Here is a 17285-nt window from a genome sequence, read left to right as displayed (position 1 = left end):
AAGGAAGGTATCTAATCCCATGCTAATTTCTTACTAGTTGTATCAGATACTGTTTTCTCTTTTGTTTTTGATTAACATAAAAAACTCATAGTTTTAGATTTCCAAATTAAAAAGCAGACATAAAATCACTAGTATTGAAACAAAGCTCATTTGGTTAGCATCAAAGCTTTGGTATGTGTACCTGTACCAATTCATTTTGCCCTTTGTGCAACTGTCAATTGGCTTGTGTTTTTGACCTGCCAAGGCTCCTGGCTTGTATTTACATGCTCCCTTGTTTCAGTTAACTCTAACTGCATCACCTGACATTAACAGAAATCAGCTGTTTGAGGCTGCCATAGAAAAAGTATACACCATTTCCATGAGGGAAGTGAAACCACGGGACTCAAGGAAACAAAACTGCTGAGGTCCTAAAACAGAGTGCTCCTGCATGTGTTACTGTATGAAAGTCAGTGTTTGTTCAATAGGGCTGGCAAAGCGTAGGGAAAAAGTGCTTTCATACCCCTACAAACAATGAGTTAACTAGCTAAAATGTGTAACTTCTAGAGAAAGTAGTCTAGAATACAGCATAGTCCAGATTGCATTTAATATACCAAAAGCAATAACCACTCTTTATTAGTTTACATTTAGCATTGCACTAGAGAAAAACTTCACATTTCAAGTAGCTATCTCCTCTTAGGAGTTCTCTTCTGCACAGTGCTGTTCTTCCTTCTTCAGTTTTGAAGAGGCTGCCTCACAAACTGCAATACCTTACGTTCAAGATGATCTCTTGGATTACTCATCTGGAAATAGCCAAGCCTCTAAGACCTGTGCTATATGAAAAAAGCTCTCAAAGTTCTAAAAATCAGTGTTAAGCATCTTCATTAGGAAATGCACTTTTGAACCGACATTTGTACCCAATTTAACATTAAGCTCATAACAGTCATTTGTTATGCAAACCAAACCCAACCCAACTAAAACGTTCTGACAATTATTTCCATTGGGGAACCCATATACATTTTGTATTAGTGATACATACAGTGAAGCACATTATACACAAGGCAGAACAATTAAAGGCATCTAGTTAGAGGCCAGTAACAAGTGGAGTACCACAGGGGTTGTCAGTAACAAGAGTACCACCACACAGGTGGGGGGAGTGTCAATACTGGGTCCCATTGAGTTTAACATCTTCATTAACAATCTTGGTAATGCAGGTAGGGCACACCCTCAGTAAATTTGTAGATGGCATGAAACTGAGGGGAGTGGCTGACTCTCCAGAGGGACCTGGACAGGCTGGACACATGGGCTGACAATCTCACGAAGTTCAACAAGAAGTGTAGAATCCTGCATCCAGGGAGGAACAACCACAGGGACCAGTACACGCTGGGGGCCACCCAGCTGTAAAGCAGCCCTGCAGAAGAGAACCTGGGGGCCCTGCTGGCCACCAAGCTGAATATGAGTCAGCAGTGCACCCTTGCTGCTAAGGCTAACAGTATCCTGAGCTGCATTAGGTAAAGTATCACCAACAGGTCAGGAAAAGTGCTCTTTCCACTCTACTCAGCATTGGTGAGGATGCACCTGTAGTACTACTTCCGCTTCTTGACTACTCAGTACAAGAGGGACACGGACATACTGAAAAATCCAACAACAGATGACAAAGGGCAACAAAGATGAAGAAGAGACTGAAGTACCTGTGAGGAGAAGCTGAGAGGACTGGGACTGTTCAGCCTGGAGACAAGGAGGCTCAGGGGACAGAGGGAAACTCAATGTCTATAAATACATGGAGGGAGGGTACAAAGAGGATGGAGCCAGGCTCTTTTCAGTAGCACCTTGTGCCAGAGTCACTAGAGGCAATGGGTACAAGCTGAAGCACAAGAAGTTACCTCTGCAAATCAGGAAGCACTTGACTGTAAAGGTCACCAAACAAGGACAGGCTGCCCAGAGAGGCTGGTGATGTTCTAGGTTGTGGAGGTTCCCTCTTTGGAAATACTAAGAAGCCCCCTGGGTATAGCACTGGGCAGCCTGCTCAGTGTGCCCCTGCTTGGGTAGGGGGTTGGACCAATTCAACTGCTCTGACAGCAGTATCTCTTGCCTATGTCATCTTGTTTCTCAGCAGTACTCTATTTTAGTCACTTCATACACAAAGATGGTAAAAACAGTTTGCCCTGCCAGAACCCTACAACATGATATAATATAGGGAGAAAAATATTTGTAAGGAGGATAGATAGGAAGTTTATAGGGAGTAAAATCCACTCACCTGCCATTTTTTTGGATGTAAGTTGCTAAATAACCATGATCTTCCCAGTTATGAACTGTTTCTGTCATTCCCTGCTCCTGAAAAACGGGCTGTAGAGCTTTAAGAACGGCATTGCAATCAGCTGCAAGATAGAAAAAAAGTCAATGAAGATTTTCCATATCAATTTTTTTTTTTTTAAAGGAACCATCTTTCCGCTGGCAGCCTGGACTATTTCTTCGAGTTGTATGAACAACAGCTTTCAAGTTTACAGTTGATCTCATGCAAGGTGGGGAAAAAAAAAACTGATGTACCTTTCAACCCCTGTGCCTCCCCACCTCCCATAACCCATGAAGTTGTTTTCCAGTTCATGGAGATTCCAACAAGATTATTTTTAAATCAGTCTTTGTCTCTGAGCAGAGAGATCTACAATTGGTCTACAACCGATGTAATGAGTATTTTTACTATGTCTGTTATTGGTCACCAACTTTACCACAATCCAAGCCAGGCCTTATTCATGTAATTACTTTTGTTATGAAGAAAAAAAACACACACCCCAAAACCAAAAATAAACAACATTCCCACAAATAAACCCCAACACTGAGAAGACGCTTGGTAATTTCCTTGGCTTAAAGCACTGAAAACTAGACAGGGCAAGCTGCCCTGCCCAGATAGTGGTCATTTTCCCTTCCATCTTTGTCTACTGAAGACTCATTTCCAAGTGAAGAGAAAAGTCAAGAGTTCTCAATACAATACACAGCTGAATCTCATCACAAAGTAGTATTAAAAGTAACTGCTAGTACACAGTAACATGGAAGCAAAGATGCTTTTGTCTCCACCTTGACACACAAAGCATAAAATTTTTTTCCTGTGAAAATGACCAAGGAGACCCTTACTGCATTTTAGTGTGGGAACAGTAGGATCAGTAAGACACAAAATTCCAGAATTTACTGGATATTAAATGCCTGCTAAATTTAAGTGTTTCTGGGATCATTTCTTTGAAAGTTAACTTAGCTTCCACCAGTGACTTAGAAAAGCTACAGAACGAAGGAGAACAAAGTTCATCCTGCCATTTCAACAACACCTACTTCAGCATACACCAGCCTTGAACTTAATAACCAATTGCAGGGATTGGGTTTGTGAGTCAGCAGGAGCCCAAGAAGGAAAGTCCTTTTTCTAACACCTAGGACAAAGCAGACTCCCAGATGAAGTCTTCACAATGCTATGGAAAAGTACTCTTGCCTGAAAGCGCACAAAAATCCAACTGGAAATAACCAAAGAAATCTCCAAAAGCAAGCTGATAATTTGTCCATGCAGATACTTCAGTCAGAACACACTGACTTCACAAATATCAAGTTTAGTATGCACAATTTTAGCTGTAATAAAGATTATGTGGAAGAAAATTTTAAGCTCCATTCAAACAAGCATCCCAAGAACAAGTCATAAGACTTGTCAGTTGATAGGGGAATTGACTACCAGTTAATCAACGATTCTGGTAAAGCTGCACCTTCCAGAATCAAAACAAAACTAGCAAGACACTCACACCAGCACACTATTAAGCTATAAGATGAGGCAAGTATAATCATTTCTGTTTCACATACTTACAAGACTAGGCTATTACGGTCATGCAATTTGGTAAGGATCTAGAATTACTCGCAGGAGTCACCTGGCACAGCCACTTGGATGCAGTTTGTAACTAAATGCTTCCAGTCATGACACATTTCCCCCCACCCATCTATTCAAGAGCTATTCTATGGTAATCACTGTTTTATTCCCTGCTCCCAAATGCACATTCCCTGAAAACCAGTAAGCATAGCCTGCAGACACAATCAGCAATAGCTTCCAAGATGTTTCTGATTTGTACAACCTTCAAGCAAAAGAATGAAAACATATCAAGTCATGTAAAGTTTCTCATCTAGCATAAGCAGACAACTCCAGTCAACTGAACTCAGTTTGATAACTTGAAGCATATGTTTACCCATTTGTGAAGCCTGCAATTATCCCTGTTTCAAACCAGAAAGACTGAGGCAGGGCGAAAAAAAAGCATTTCTTTTAATGTTCCCCAAAATCTTGGGAAGAACATTTATGAATTGGGGAAAGGCCCTGCTTCTTACTGCTGACATTACCTAACTTCACATTCCAAGATACTTACCTTCCATCTTCTACATCTCACTCATTAACTCTCTACATTGTAATTTTGCGATTTATTGTTCATTAGAATAAAAATGATTTCTGTTCAACAGCTGTGAATAATTCAACTGCTGCCACTCTGCAGCACCTTTTCCTCAGTAGGAAGCACTGAGGATGATTTTGACTCTCATGGACAGAACACCCACAAGGTCCACTATCAATATGAATGTTTTTCTCCCCTACGCTGCTGTAAAATCCACATTATTTGTGCCAGCAAGTTTTTGTACGTGTGCAACCCAACTTCAAACTTTCAACTTCCAGCACTCATCAGCCCCCTTATTTTGAGAAAGACAGGAGCAGCTGCCCCAAGGCTAATATATTCACAAAAACTTTTTGGCACTTTAGACATGTGGTCCCCTCTCCTTGCTTGCGATTTGCTTCCTCTCACTACTCCTTTATTTTCTGCCTCATCTTTTGAGAAACCCATGCTCCTTTCCTTCCCTCAGTTCTTATGTCAATACCAAAGTAATGCTGTTGGACAATAATGCTGTTCAATGTTTGTCATACCCTTCCAGACCAGTAAATAGTATGAAACCCAATCTGAATTGGAATGCAACTAACTCCCAAACCACTTCATTTCTGCAGCTCCTGGAAGGCATTGAAGAAAATATGGAAAAGCAATTCCCTGGAAGAACCAAAGTGTTCACATCACGTTTAACCTACCAGCTTTCAACAACATCAGCGATTGCTGTTGGGTGCACCTTGGCAGAGACCGTAGGATAAGTCACAGATACTTTTCTGCTCCATGGAGATACCAATCCCTGAACTAGCTGATCGCTCATCACTCTGCAACAGATTTCTTTGCTAAGCAGCCAGGCAAAAGATTGACTGCACTCTTTCTATTATGCGATTAGTTTCAGGAAATTAAAATAACAATGCGTACTTTCATCAGGTCTCCTTTTGATTATACCACACAAGGTTTGCCTCGGAGGGCTAATTAGTTCTCTGAAGTTGGGAGGCTCCTTTTAAGGCTTCAGTGGTTGCTTGAAGGCACCACGAAGTTTCAGGAATCTCAAGATCTCTCACCCAAATCCACTAGCCACCACCTCACTCCAAGCTCAGATATGCCGTGTGAAGTGTTGATAAATGAAAAGGACAGTGGTGATAAAAACAGCAGAGTATCTTTGAATCTACACCAAAACATTAATTCAAGTAGGTTGTCAGATGGCTTTAGTTGTTTTGTTTGTTCTCCCACCCTTTCAGAAAGCAAAGAAGTTACTAAGTGTGAAATATTATTTTAAGTATTTGGTATTTGCCAGAAGCAAAAGGCCCAGAGTTTTAACTCCAGGGAGCAGAAACAAGAACATTGTGCAGAAGACTTGATATAGATATTTCTCAAAACAGCTAGTGACCAGTCAGTTCAAGCCATGCAGTCTTGGCAACCCAGTGAACTCCAAGAAGAAAGATGCTTCGGAACAGTTGCAGACATTCCTCTGGAGTTTTAGCAGCCAAAAAGCCATTAACTGATAGCCCTCTGTCAACATGAGGGCAGCTCAAAGTCCACAGTTCCTGTAAGCATCCAGGCTGGCCTCATGCATTAACACCAACCAGTTTCATCCAGATACTCCAATGCTGATCTCAGTAATGTTATTGGACCAGACTATCTCTAAAAATATTCTGTTTTAAGACATCCTCATACCAAAGTATTTACAAAATCTTTAAGTTATGGGAACAGATTAGATCTCGTTTGAGAACATTCACCCCATTTCCAGCTTTGAATTTTTCTAACCCTGATTTTGAGCCCTTTCCTCTAGCAAGAATGTAACACAACCAGAAGAGTAGGATGCATTAAAGCACTTATATATGCCTTGGCACTTCTGCTACATTTTTCCCTTGGTAGCTACACTTCTAATAGAGAAAGGTGAAGAGAAATCAAATGAAATTAAGTACTTCATTAAGAATTCATTAAGAGTTAACACACATACAAAATGTGTGAATACGCTGAGAGCAGTAGAGCAGCCTCACTGACTGGCACCTTGTTTCTGTCCAGAGCCATGTAAACTCACCATTTCAAGTCATTGTGCTGGGCAAGTCTGAAGTTTTTTTTGAAATCCAAAACTCATGAGAAACTTTAGGCTTCAGTGCCTATATTTCAGAGGTTTTAGTGTTTTTGGTTTTTTTTTTTTAGATACTAAAAAAAAAAAGTGAAGAAAAATTACAGTTGGAGTGCCAACCCTTCCCTTATTTCTCATCCTCAGCCTCACCCTACTAGAACTCCTCCACCCTCAGCATGAGAATATACAGCAGTACTTAATAGTTTGCAGAAAACTAGTTAGCACTTAGTCACCAACCCCTACAAGGCAATTTTTTTTTTTAACGTTTTCAAGTTTTAATTAAAAGCCATACTCATGGTTTCATCCTGGTTAAAAGCATCTTCGTGCATGGAAACACGAGTGCAGAGCACACTAATGCTTGAAATATGCTACCCAGAGAGATTCACACACAACCATCACCGGCTTAGCTAAGAGTTCAGAACAACCGTTGCCTAAATTGGTCCTTTTGACTCCAAAAGGCAGAAATAAACCCACCCCTCACATTTAAGTAAAAGGACCCCCTCCAAAGAACCCCCTAAAGACAGTTTTCATGAACCCCCAGGACAAAGCAGCTAGCTTTTGCTTGACATGTTAACAGATACTTACAAAAAGCAACCTGCTTTAGCAAGAAGCATGTCTCACAGTGCTAAGTTTTAAGCCTGTTCTATGCAAGTTAAAAAGCAACTCTGCTCCCTCCCTCCTCCCCACATACACCCCAGAGCTACTTAACCACCTTTTCCCCAAAGCATCCAGTTGGTTAGGGACTCAACCCAAAATGTTTTTCCTCTGTTGACTGGCAACAATCTAAAACTACACTGCCACCAAACAGGGCACTCCCAGCCTCTCTCATTTCTACCTTCCTTCACACTAATATTGGCGTCATCTCATTCGCCAGACTCAACATATTTAATAGATAATGCTTCTAAGAAGAAGGGACAGGGAAAAGTGAGTAAGTACAAACTTCTGAGCTTTGCACAAAAAGAACAACAAAACAGCACCCCACTGGGGCGCAGCAAATGGCAGGGGTTGGAAGGAAGGTACTGCTGATGATCATCTCACCCAGGCCCCTGCTCAAAGTAGGGTCCATGGCAGCAGGTTGCTCAGGGTCACACCAGCCATGTTTGGGCTCTCTCTACAGACTGAGACTCTGCTGCCTCCATGGGAAACCTGTTCCAGTGTTCAACCAACCTCACAGTGATTTAAAAAAAAGTCACATTCAGCAAGAATTCAGTCAGAAGCAACAGCACAATGATCATGAACATCTGTTTGTTGACTTCTGCAAGCAGTGAAAACAGAAACATCATTGAAACAGAAGCATCATTGCCAGAGATGCAGCCTGTTGACCTTCTGTTATTCAAAGGTCAATAACATCTTTTCCCACCCTCCCTTTTGAAACCCTTTAAGTAGTGGTTTGACTTTTCCTTTTTTTTTTTTAAAAAACTCTCCTTTTTCTAACCTCCTTTAAGGTGATACTCCAAAAAGTCTTTAAGATTTCAGCAAAAACAGGTCTACGAGCTCCAGCCACTTCAATAACAGCAAAGTTACAAAAATCACTCCTTCACTTCTCTTCTATTCAAAGAATCTTGTATTAGGATAACCCAAAATTTAGTTTTATATGTATAGTTGATTAAAAGAGATCTTGTGTATTAAATATCCCAGTGTGTTTTTTTTTGTGAATATGAAGTTCCTGAAGGCTTCTGTAGCCTCAGTCTCAGAAATACATTTGGACATCACCACTAAGGCTTAAGCCTGAAGTCTGTGCTTCACAGGTGCATAAAATCTCAGTTATTGGATGACAATGTTAGTAGGCTGGATTAAAATTAATCCAGTATTAATTGGATGACCTATTACCAAATTGCAGAATAACAGTAACATCATATCTCAAAGTAACACTAGTAAGCACATACCTTGCAAAACAGACCTTAGTCACTATCTTGGCATTTATGTTAAACACTTTCACAACTGTTTATCTTAATCATTTGAAATTCAACACTGAGAATGGTATGTTGGCTCCACAATCAAGAAGTGAAAAGGCAGAATGCTTTCAGTGGTAGCACTGGAGAGTCAATGTTTAATTTCCACCGATCTTAAAAAGGCAAAACTTTTTTGAAAAGTAGTAAAACTCTGCTAGACAGACAGATTTCAAAGGACAATAGTTTTTTTCAGTACATTCAAACACAAAACACCGTGACAGTTAAATTAGTGAGAGCAGAACACAAGATTTATTGGACTATGTATCACAGCACTCCCACCCTTTACCTCAAACTCCCATGAAATTTCAAACACATCATTTAAATGAGGAAGTAAGGAATGCTAACAAGATGGCACTGTTTATTCCTCATCATGCAAGATCTGTTACAAATGCTTTCCTAGGAACAGTAATCCTTCCATCAAGGAGATTTTCTTACTATAACAGGACCTCTGCTGCATAGCAAACCTGCACCAGCAGCAGAGCACCATTAAAGTAAAAAAGGATCCTAATATACAATTACTTCTTGTCACTCCAACTGAATATCACATTTCAGGTAGAAATGGCCATTCTATATCTATTTTATGGTTTGGTGTTAGTAATTATGTTGTTTAGTGCTTTTAAAATACACTAGAAGCGTACAATCTAGATAGAGGATACACCACTACCCTACAAAGGTCTTTTTACATCTTCTCACTAGAGAGAACACCAAAGTAAAGGGGCAGAATGAAAAGACCAAGAAACACTGAAGAGCACACTCATTGCATGAAATACACTTTTCTGCTTTACTCCCTCCCCCTTCTTACTAGGACAGCAAGCCTTCAGGTGAGCCAAACTGCAAAGTCAAGCATCAAAATAAAATTAACTTCTCATAGGTACAGGCATCTTTATTAAAAAGCAGCCAAAATTGCCTATACAGTGCACACCATTTTTCTATTAAGACAAACTTAGTAATTATTTGTTGCAGTTTTAGAACTGAATATAAGCATATCTTAATCCCAAATTAACCTAAAGTTTTAGAAGTCCAAATACACTACAGAGTTGCAGTGATCTCAGAGCATCCAAGTCCACGTTAGAGCATCTTAACATCGATAAAACAAATCTGTGACCTTTTAGCCTGTAGCTGGGTTTAACATACTCTTTTATTCTTCTTTCTCTAGTTTCTTTACCAGCTGCTCCGTAACTGGCTGTTTGCACACAGCAGCTTGGAAGTGACCTACTTGGCCATAAATGAATGTGACTTGAGACAGCCAAAGACCAGAACTTAAGTAGAAGCTCTTGCTAGTGCCACACTAAAATGCTATGGAAGTAAAGATAAAGGGGGAAGGAGGGAGTTTCACAGAACTGCTTATGTGGAGTGCAAGAATCCAATCACAGCAATGAAAGAACGCTTTAATTTAAAGATAGTCACTAAGCCAATACAAGCATTAACTAAGTTTGTTCTCTTACTTAAATGAAGCAAGCACCTAGCACACATGAAGTTCTTAGCTGCACTACCAAGCCTTTCCAAGCACAGATTTAGTCACTGCAGAAAAGAACAGGAAGAAAACACTTTATATCAGTTTAGAGCTTACTCACACTTGAGAACTATTTTTAGGTGTGGACATAAAAGTGCTTATTAATGAATTTTTATAAGCATGTACCACATATTAATTTCCCCACCACCACTACCCAGTCAGCCCAGAGGCACTTCTCAATTAATATATTTTTGGCTTTTCAGAGGAGATCAGAGCCTTGCTGCAGGCGATTTTGCTTTTTAAGATCACGCACTGGTAGGGTAAGATGAATCCTACTGACCAGCTGAGGATGTAAGTATCTTGGGGATTGTTACAAATGCAGCCACCCACTTGAACAGAGATTAGATCTTGCAGACTGACTCAAAGAAGGCTTAAAACAGGTCACTCCAGCAAAGCAGCTCAGCTTTGTTAAAAACATTTACTAACTGTATTTTGCTGGTCCCCACAATTTTGTCCCCCAGAATCTCTATGCACTTGCTCACCTGATGAATACCAGCTAGAGCTTAGAAGACCACCATGTACACGCAGCCTCTGCATGATGGCATGTTCCTGTGGAGTTCTCTAGGAGAAAGTATCCACTTGTCCACAAGTCTCCTTAAAAATGTGTACCAGTGGAAAATAAGCAATCGAACACCACAAACACTGGTCTGCAAGAAAGACCAGTCTTCGCAGTCACCATTGGTAAAATACCAAAGAAAGGAAAAGAAACCTTTCACTCTAACAATGGCTGCCTACAACAGAGCCAGGAAACTCAAGGTTAACACACTTGCATAATGTCCGAAACCAGAACTACTTGAGGGGAAGAATGAAGACAAAGAATCACCACCTTCCAGAACATACCTTGATTATATTTGCATAAGCATTTGATTATCATCTGACATAACTGAGGAAAGAGTTAGTCAGCAAATCAAGCATTATAAACTTTTCCTGGCTTTCTCACTGCTTGTAGATTCATCAGCATCCAAGAGCTCACTTCTGATGGCTCCCACACAACAATGTAGTGATGAATTTTAAGAAGAGACCACCACAGTGAATATATCAATGTCTTTTTCCTCACTTGATTTTGGCTAGCTCCTAGAAGCCTTCACTGCTGCTAGGAGCATTTGAGGGAACATTCTGAGACAGCTATTAGAGGAACGTCTTTCATTTCAGCAGGGTGAGTCCTACAGGAACATTCCACTAGGGGAAAAAGTTTAAGACACGAAATTCTGGAAGACTGGACAACTCCAAAGCAAAAGCTATTTGAGCACAGCCCCCCCAGAGAGGAAAAAAAGGGGAGGATAAAAGCAGCAAAGAAATGCTGGGTCACTCTACCTTTGGCAGGTACACAGTGATCACATGCAGATTTGAAGAATACTAAAAACAGTCTCTTCAATTCACTCTGACATTGACAAGTAGCTTTCTGGATTTTTCAGAAAAATGTACACTTTAAAAGTGGTTTTGCTATACCTGGAGTCTAATTACATCTAACTGGTAACTTTTTAATTACTAATCTTCTGGAACAACATTCAGTTCATCTAAAACCCTATAGTAGCTGTAGAAAAAAATTACAAGCCTTACAAGCAGCATCTGACATTCTGAAAAGTCACACTGCTCTGTTTAGTTTCCCCTACACTGTTATTTCACCCTGTAATGATATTACAGGTTTTTCCACTTTGTATAAATTCACTATTTTTCAACACAGATGAAGCCTTTGCATACCAACAGACTTGAAATATACAAAATTCATTAGATGAAATATTTGTCACACTGCTCTGGACAACACATCGGAAGCATCTTTCATCTTTTAAATGTTTAGGACTCACAACCTAGCCTCTCTCAAGGCTGGCTGCTTGCTCAAGCTTAGTTTTGCATGGGAAAGCTGCATTTCATTAAACTTCTTGTAATGCTGCATCCCAACAGATCTTCAGTGACAAGCAGTACCTTAAGACAGAAACCAAAAGGCATTTGCAAACATTCTCACACATTACATCTGGCTCGCCACCTTTGCACACAGCATTATTTACATGCTCAGAGAACTTCCTGCATCTGTCACATGGCTTGAACCTTAACATCAACAAATGTGGTTTCAACACCTCAGCTCTGCTAGCTTCATTTGTCTCTCCCAGTCCTGTGTAAACTCAAGTCCATCAACTGGTGTTGAAAGACTGTTCACATTTTAAACAATATTGTCACCTGTTGAGACGCCTGAAAGAATGTTTTGTAGTTACCTGAAACATCTCATAAACTGGACTTTTTCAGGACAATATTACCAATAGTTTTTATACAATTAAGGATGTTAAATACTGGAGTACATAAAGCAGTATATTCAAACAGCTGTAAAAAATGAATGCGAGGACTGTTGAATCTTTACACCCCCTAGACCATATACATTCAGGCTTCACCTGATGGCATTTCTTCATGCATAAAAAAAATGGGCCAGAAGCCTATGATGTAGCATTACCAGCAGAGTTAACAGCACCTTCTTACACTGTAAGATGTTTCAGCCAGGACAGCTTCATATATTTTAATTTGTAAAGCAGTTAGTGCCTCTGCTTTAAAAGAGTGCCTCAAAAATAAAACACACACAACCCACCCTTTTTGTAAATGAAGCTCATCTTCAGTAAGTACAATTACAGAGCAAAACACTAATTAAAGAAAAAAATTTGCAAGTCAAATCCAATATCCATGGTGCCAGTTCAGGTGCCACAAGAAAGCTGTTAGTAAATAATTCACCTCTTAATGTATCACCCACATCTAAAAATATTAGTGGATGTGAACTGCTGCAGCTATTAGCCTTTACTAGTATTATTTAAATGCATTCCTGCTGATGACAGCCTTACACCTCAGGGGATTTCTTCTCAACATACACTTTCAGAATTAAGCAATGGACCCCATGGACAGGCAGAAGACCTAAAAAGGAGGTTCAGCCTGCAGGTCATACCCTCTTCTTTCCATCTCCATAAAAAAAATAATTTGAAAAAAAATAAAACAAATCAGGACACATACAAACATACCCCTTACCCCTCTTCTTAGAGGCCCAAGTGTTGCCTTCCCTGCACTACAGCCCTGGAACTCCCAGTGTGAGCAAATCCACACAACAGTTTCACTGGTTTCTTTCATTAACTGCATCAACTCAAGTAATCTCTGCTCTCCCCCCAACAGCTCACTCACCTACACCCTGCCCTCAGTCTTGCTAGCACATCTGTTCATGCAGCTGTAGAAGGAACTGTACAATCCCCTGTGCCCCAAGCAATAATCCCAAACAGTAAAACGTAAAACACTTAAAGCTAGTTTTCCAGCAAGTTCTTACCTTTTCAAAGCACCTTCCCAATGCAAGTAACAAAGAATACGTCTGAATGGAGTCTCCATATATCTTTCCCTCTCATTAGAGGATCTTGAAAAACATTAAAGACTTCTATATTCAACAGCACAGAAAACTAAGCTTCTATGACACCTTCATGCATGGATGAAAACTCCCATGTATGAGCAGATTTACATTACGCAGTAATCTAAACTCGATTCAGTAAAGGTATAAGACCTCAAGCATTACATACTTTCATAATGATGCCATTAAACTAAGTAAATCAAGTCCCAAATTCCTTATTTCTGATGAACCAGCCAATTAATAAGAATGTCATTAGCCCAGAAGTGAAAGGCATGACTAAAGCCTTCTCTGCCCCAATTAAGGAAGGTGAATGAACAGTGTCCTTTTTCATAAAGGAGGGTTTTGTTAGAACAGTCTCTGTGCAGTTCAGGATAAGGAACACTACACTGTCTGCCTGCTGAAGTTGTCTATTTATCTGCTCAGGGAGCCACAAATAAACAAGATACTTCTGCCCAACAGATCAAGCCCCACAGTTTAATGAGTTTGAGGAGACTACCATAAAGTCAGGTTGTGTTAGCCTGCTGACAAAGATTCAGTCCTATTTATACCTAACACTTTTTTTTGACATGAAGATGCATCGTTAGACAAGGTATAATTATGAAGACAATCAATACAGTCTTTCTTCTAATTAGTAGATTTTGTAGTACATTACTAATAACTAGCTGTTTTAACCTTTCAGGGGATTGAGGTACAAGCTTTCATTCAAGCAACCCTATCCCCAAGACAGTGTTTTTCCTCGTTCTCCCTACCATCCCTCAACCTGAAGCCAACACAAACAGAAATCCCACTTTCTCCTTTTTAACTTCTATAGCCATGTTTCCATTACTGGCATCACTCAATACATCCAACAACTACCAACCTCACAGAAGTGATGACACCAAACATTAAAAAAGCCTAGTATTCCAATTATTCATTCTCAAGGTACTTGTTGGGTACACACTTTTATTCTGAAGAATGAACTGCACATGGACCACAGTCCAATATGCTGAGCAAACTGAACTGCCTAAAGACAACAGGGCTGCCATTGAAGGTTTTTGGCACATGACAAACAAATAAGCCTGTAGGGATCACCCATCAGAACGCACACCAATCTGCAGCATAAGCAGTCACTAGCTAATAGCTGCACAAGTATTAGCATGCAATCAAATCCTACCCGAGATCCAAACCCTACCTGAGATCCTACAGAGCTGCATCACCTCCAGATCCTTTCACTGACATCCAACTACAGCTTCCCTCATGACCCTCAAAAGATTGAGGATTACTACAAGTTACATGCAAAAGGATTAATAAGGAGAGACTCCTAGAAAGTGTTAACATCTCAGAAAGACTATCCCCTACTTTACTGTCATGTTCAATCCTGATACAATACCAGCAGGCCTTCTTCTTTTCAGGAATAGGAAAATACTGGATAGATATTATATTGGGTGTTAAACAAATACTCAAAACACTATATTCAAATGACTTCAACTATCATACATAACTCTTGTCTATAACCTGGCACAGGCTGCCCAGAGAAGCTGTGGATGCCCAACCCCTGGAGATGTTCAAGGCCAGGCTGGGTGGGGCTCCAGGTAATCTGATCTAGTGGGTGGCATCCCTGCCCATGCCAGGCAGGCTGGAACTGGGTGATCTTTGAGGTCCCTTCCAACCCAAACTGTTCAATAACAGGTTATTACTTGAAGAAAAGACCATGACCACATATACTTACTGCAAGATGCATTACAATGGAACGTGAATGAACTACTGAAAAATACTTGCTCTCAGAGGCTAAAGTCTTGCTTTTCCACAAGCTAGGAGTCAACAGCTGTATTAGAACCTACCAAAAATAACTTGTCAAGAACTGAGGGCAGGTAGCGTCTCAAGGAATAAAGACTGCATCACGAAGTTAACAGATTATGCATTTTTCTAGAATACAAAGATGCTACAGCTGCAGCTGAGAGGTAGTGGTAATATTACCCTCACAAGATAATACAAGGTTCAAAACCACACATTTAATTATAGTAAGTCATGTCAGAACATTCAAAAGTTTTACTAAGTTAGAAAAAAAAGTTGATGTTCCATGATTTTGCATTAGAACTGAAGTTCTTCAACACAAGTTTACATTCACCATTCTTTCTCTACAGACAACTCTTTATGGCTTGACCACAAGCATTAGACAAAAGGAAAATGCCACACAAAAAAATACACTACAGCCAACTTCAGAGCTGTCATGGGCTCTGAAAAGTTCTTTGCCTCTCACTGCAAATGTCTATTATGCTGAAACACAAGGAGAAAAAGCTTCTTCCCTCCTCTGGTCCGCACAGCAACACTTCCGCAGTAGGTCCCCACCCCCATTTAGATGCATCCATCCTAACTGGTGAAAGATGCAAGCATTGTCTTCAAAAGAAAATGAAGTAAGAAGTGTTTAAGATCATTATCACAGTCTCTAATTAATGGTATAGTTTTAAATACCATAGAGCAGTTAATACAATGCTGGTTTGTTTTCAGTACACCTAGTCCTACCCCTTCCCCTGACATCTCTGACTCTGCAGATGCCAGCACTGCAATGCATGAGAGCTCTGTGCACCAAGCAGGCAAAGAGATCACTGCATTGGGGCTGGGAAGGAACAGGAGGTTCCACAAAACTGTATTTTAGACTGCCTTAGCTTCTTGGTTCTGTTCATACTGTTGGACATGGTGCTTAGGGACATGATTTAGTGGGTGACATTGGTGGTAGGGGGATAGTTGGACCAAGTGATCTTGAAGGTCTTCAACATTAATGATTCTACAGAAAATGGCAGGACTATGTACAGCGTGCTTGGCGCCTGCTTATCATGAGTGACTAAGCTGCACTGCAAGACCTCACCATAAAACCACTTAGAAGACTTTCACCTTGAAGCACATTTGCATACTCTAAAGCGAGCTGCTTTGAGAACCGCTCCGTTCACATCTTCCCCCCTCTCTGCTCTCAGCCTCACACCACGAAGGGCACAGCGCGCCACAAAGCCCTGGGGGCAGAGAAACCCCTCTCCCCACTCAACCTATCGACAGATTTCCTTTGTAGATGCGGAGAGCTGCCTTCGCTCCTACCTCCCTGCAAAAACAAAACAAAAAACACACAATAAATGGAAGCGTTGCGGGGGTGGGGTGGGGGACACCAGGCAGCAAGCGGCCGGAGGGGGGGGCGTCTCACCGCCGCGCTGGGCCCCCAGCAGGGCTCCCCCCGGCCGAGGAGGCCTTTTTTTCACCCATTTTGCCTGCCGAGAAACGTGGTGGCTTCCTCCTGGCTCCACCGTGCCCCCTACAGACGGCCAGCCGCGTTTCCAACGACTCCCCTCACGCCTCTGCTGCGGGATTAGGCTCCAACCTCCCCCCCCCTCCGTGCCTTTCACCCACCCCTTCTCCCACAGATGCAGGGCTCCACCGCCACCCTCAGCCCCCCATCTCCGCCCCGAGCGACACCGAGGCGGGAGCGGGCCCGGGGGAGGCCGCAGCGCGCAGGCAGCCCGGGGGCGGTGATGGCGGCGGGCGGGCGGCTGGGGGAGAAGCGGGGGCACCGGGGCTGGGGGGGGGGGAGGGAGCGAGGTGTGCGGGAAGGTGCCCCCTCGGAGCACACACGGGTACCTGTGGCGCCGAGCATGAAGTCCAGGGTGCTGTGCCGCGCTGCTGCTGCTGCCATAGTGAGGTAGAGCCCTGTGCCATGCCTGGAGGAGGAGGCGGCGGCGCGGCGAGCGCGGCGGGGCAGCCTATATGGGCGCGGGGGCTGCGGCGGCGCCGCGGGGGTGGGCGCGCACCGGGCGGGGCTCGGGAGGCCGGGGCGGGGCGGGACGGGGCGAGATGGCGGCGCCGCGGCCGTTAGCGGCAGGCAGGGAGGGAGGGGACGGGACGGGGAGAGAGGAGGGGAGAGGCGAGGAGGCGGTGGCTCTTGGCCGAGATGGCGGCCCCGCGATGGGAGATGGCGGCGGCGGCGGCTTGTCGGGAGCCCCCGTGGCTCCCCGAGCCGGAGGCTGCGGCCCCTCAG

General features: G+C 42.2%; 1 protein-coding gene across 1 annotated transcript in view; it reads right to left on the bottom strand.

Annotated features, from left to right (window-relative positions):
* Window positions 1-17069, bottom strand: part of SMS (spermine synthase) — a 44291-nt gene extending 27222 nt beyond the window's left edge. The window contains exons 1-2 of the mRNA XM_027449066.3: window positions 16889-17069; window positions 2234-2354 (exon numbers count right to left, since the gene is read on the bottom strand). Coding sequence (XP_027304867.1) covers window positions 2234-2354; window positions 16889-16943 — 176 coding nt within the window. The 5' untranslated portion in view covers window positions 16944-17069. The remainder of the gene's footprint in view (window positions 1-2233; window positions 2355-16888) is intronic.
* Between the last annotated feature and the right edge of the window lie 216 nt (window positions 17070-17285).

This window comes from Anas platyrhynchos, chromosome 1 (genome assembly GCF_047663525.1).
Source record: "Anas platyrhynchos isolate ZD024472 breed Pekin duck chromosome 1, IASCAAS_PekinDuck_T2T, whole genome shotgun sequence".
Classification (NCBI taxonomy): Eukaryota; Metazoa; Chordata; class Aves; order Anseriformes; family Anatidae; genus Anas; species Anas platyrhynchos.
The sequence above is the reverse complement of the archived record's forward strand: the minus strand, read 5'-3'. Positions and strand labels throughout refer to the sequence as shown.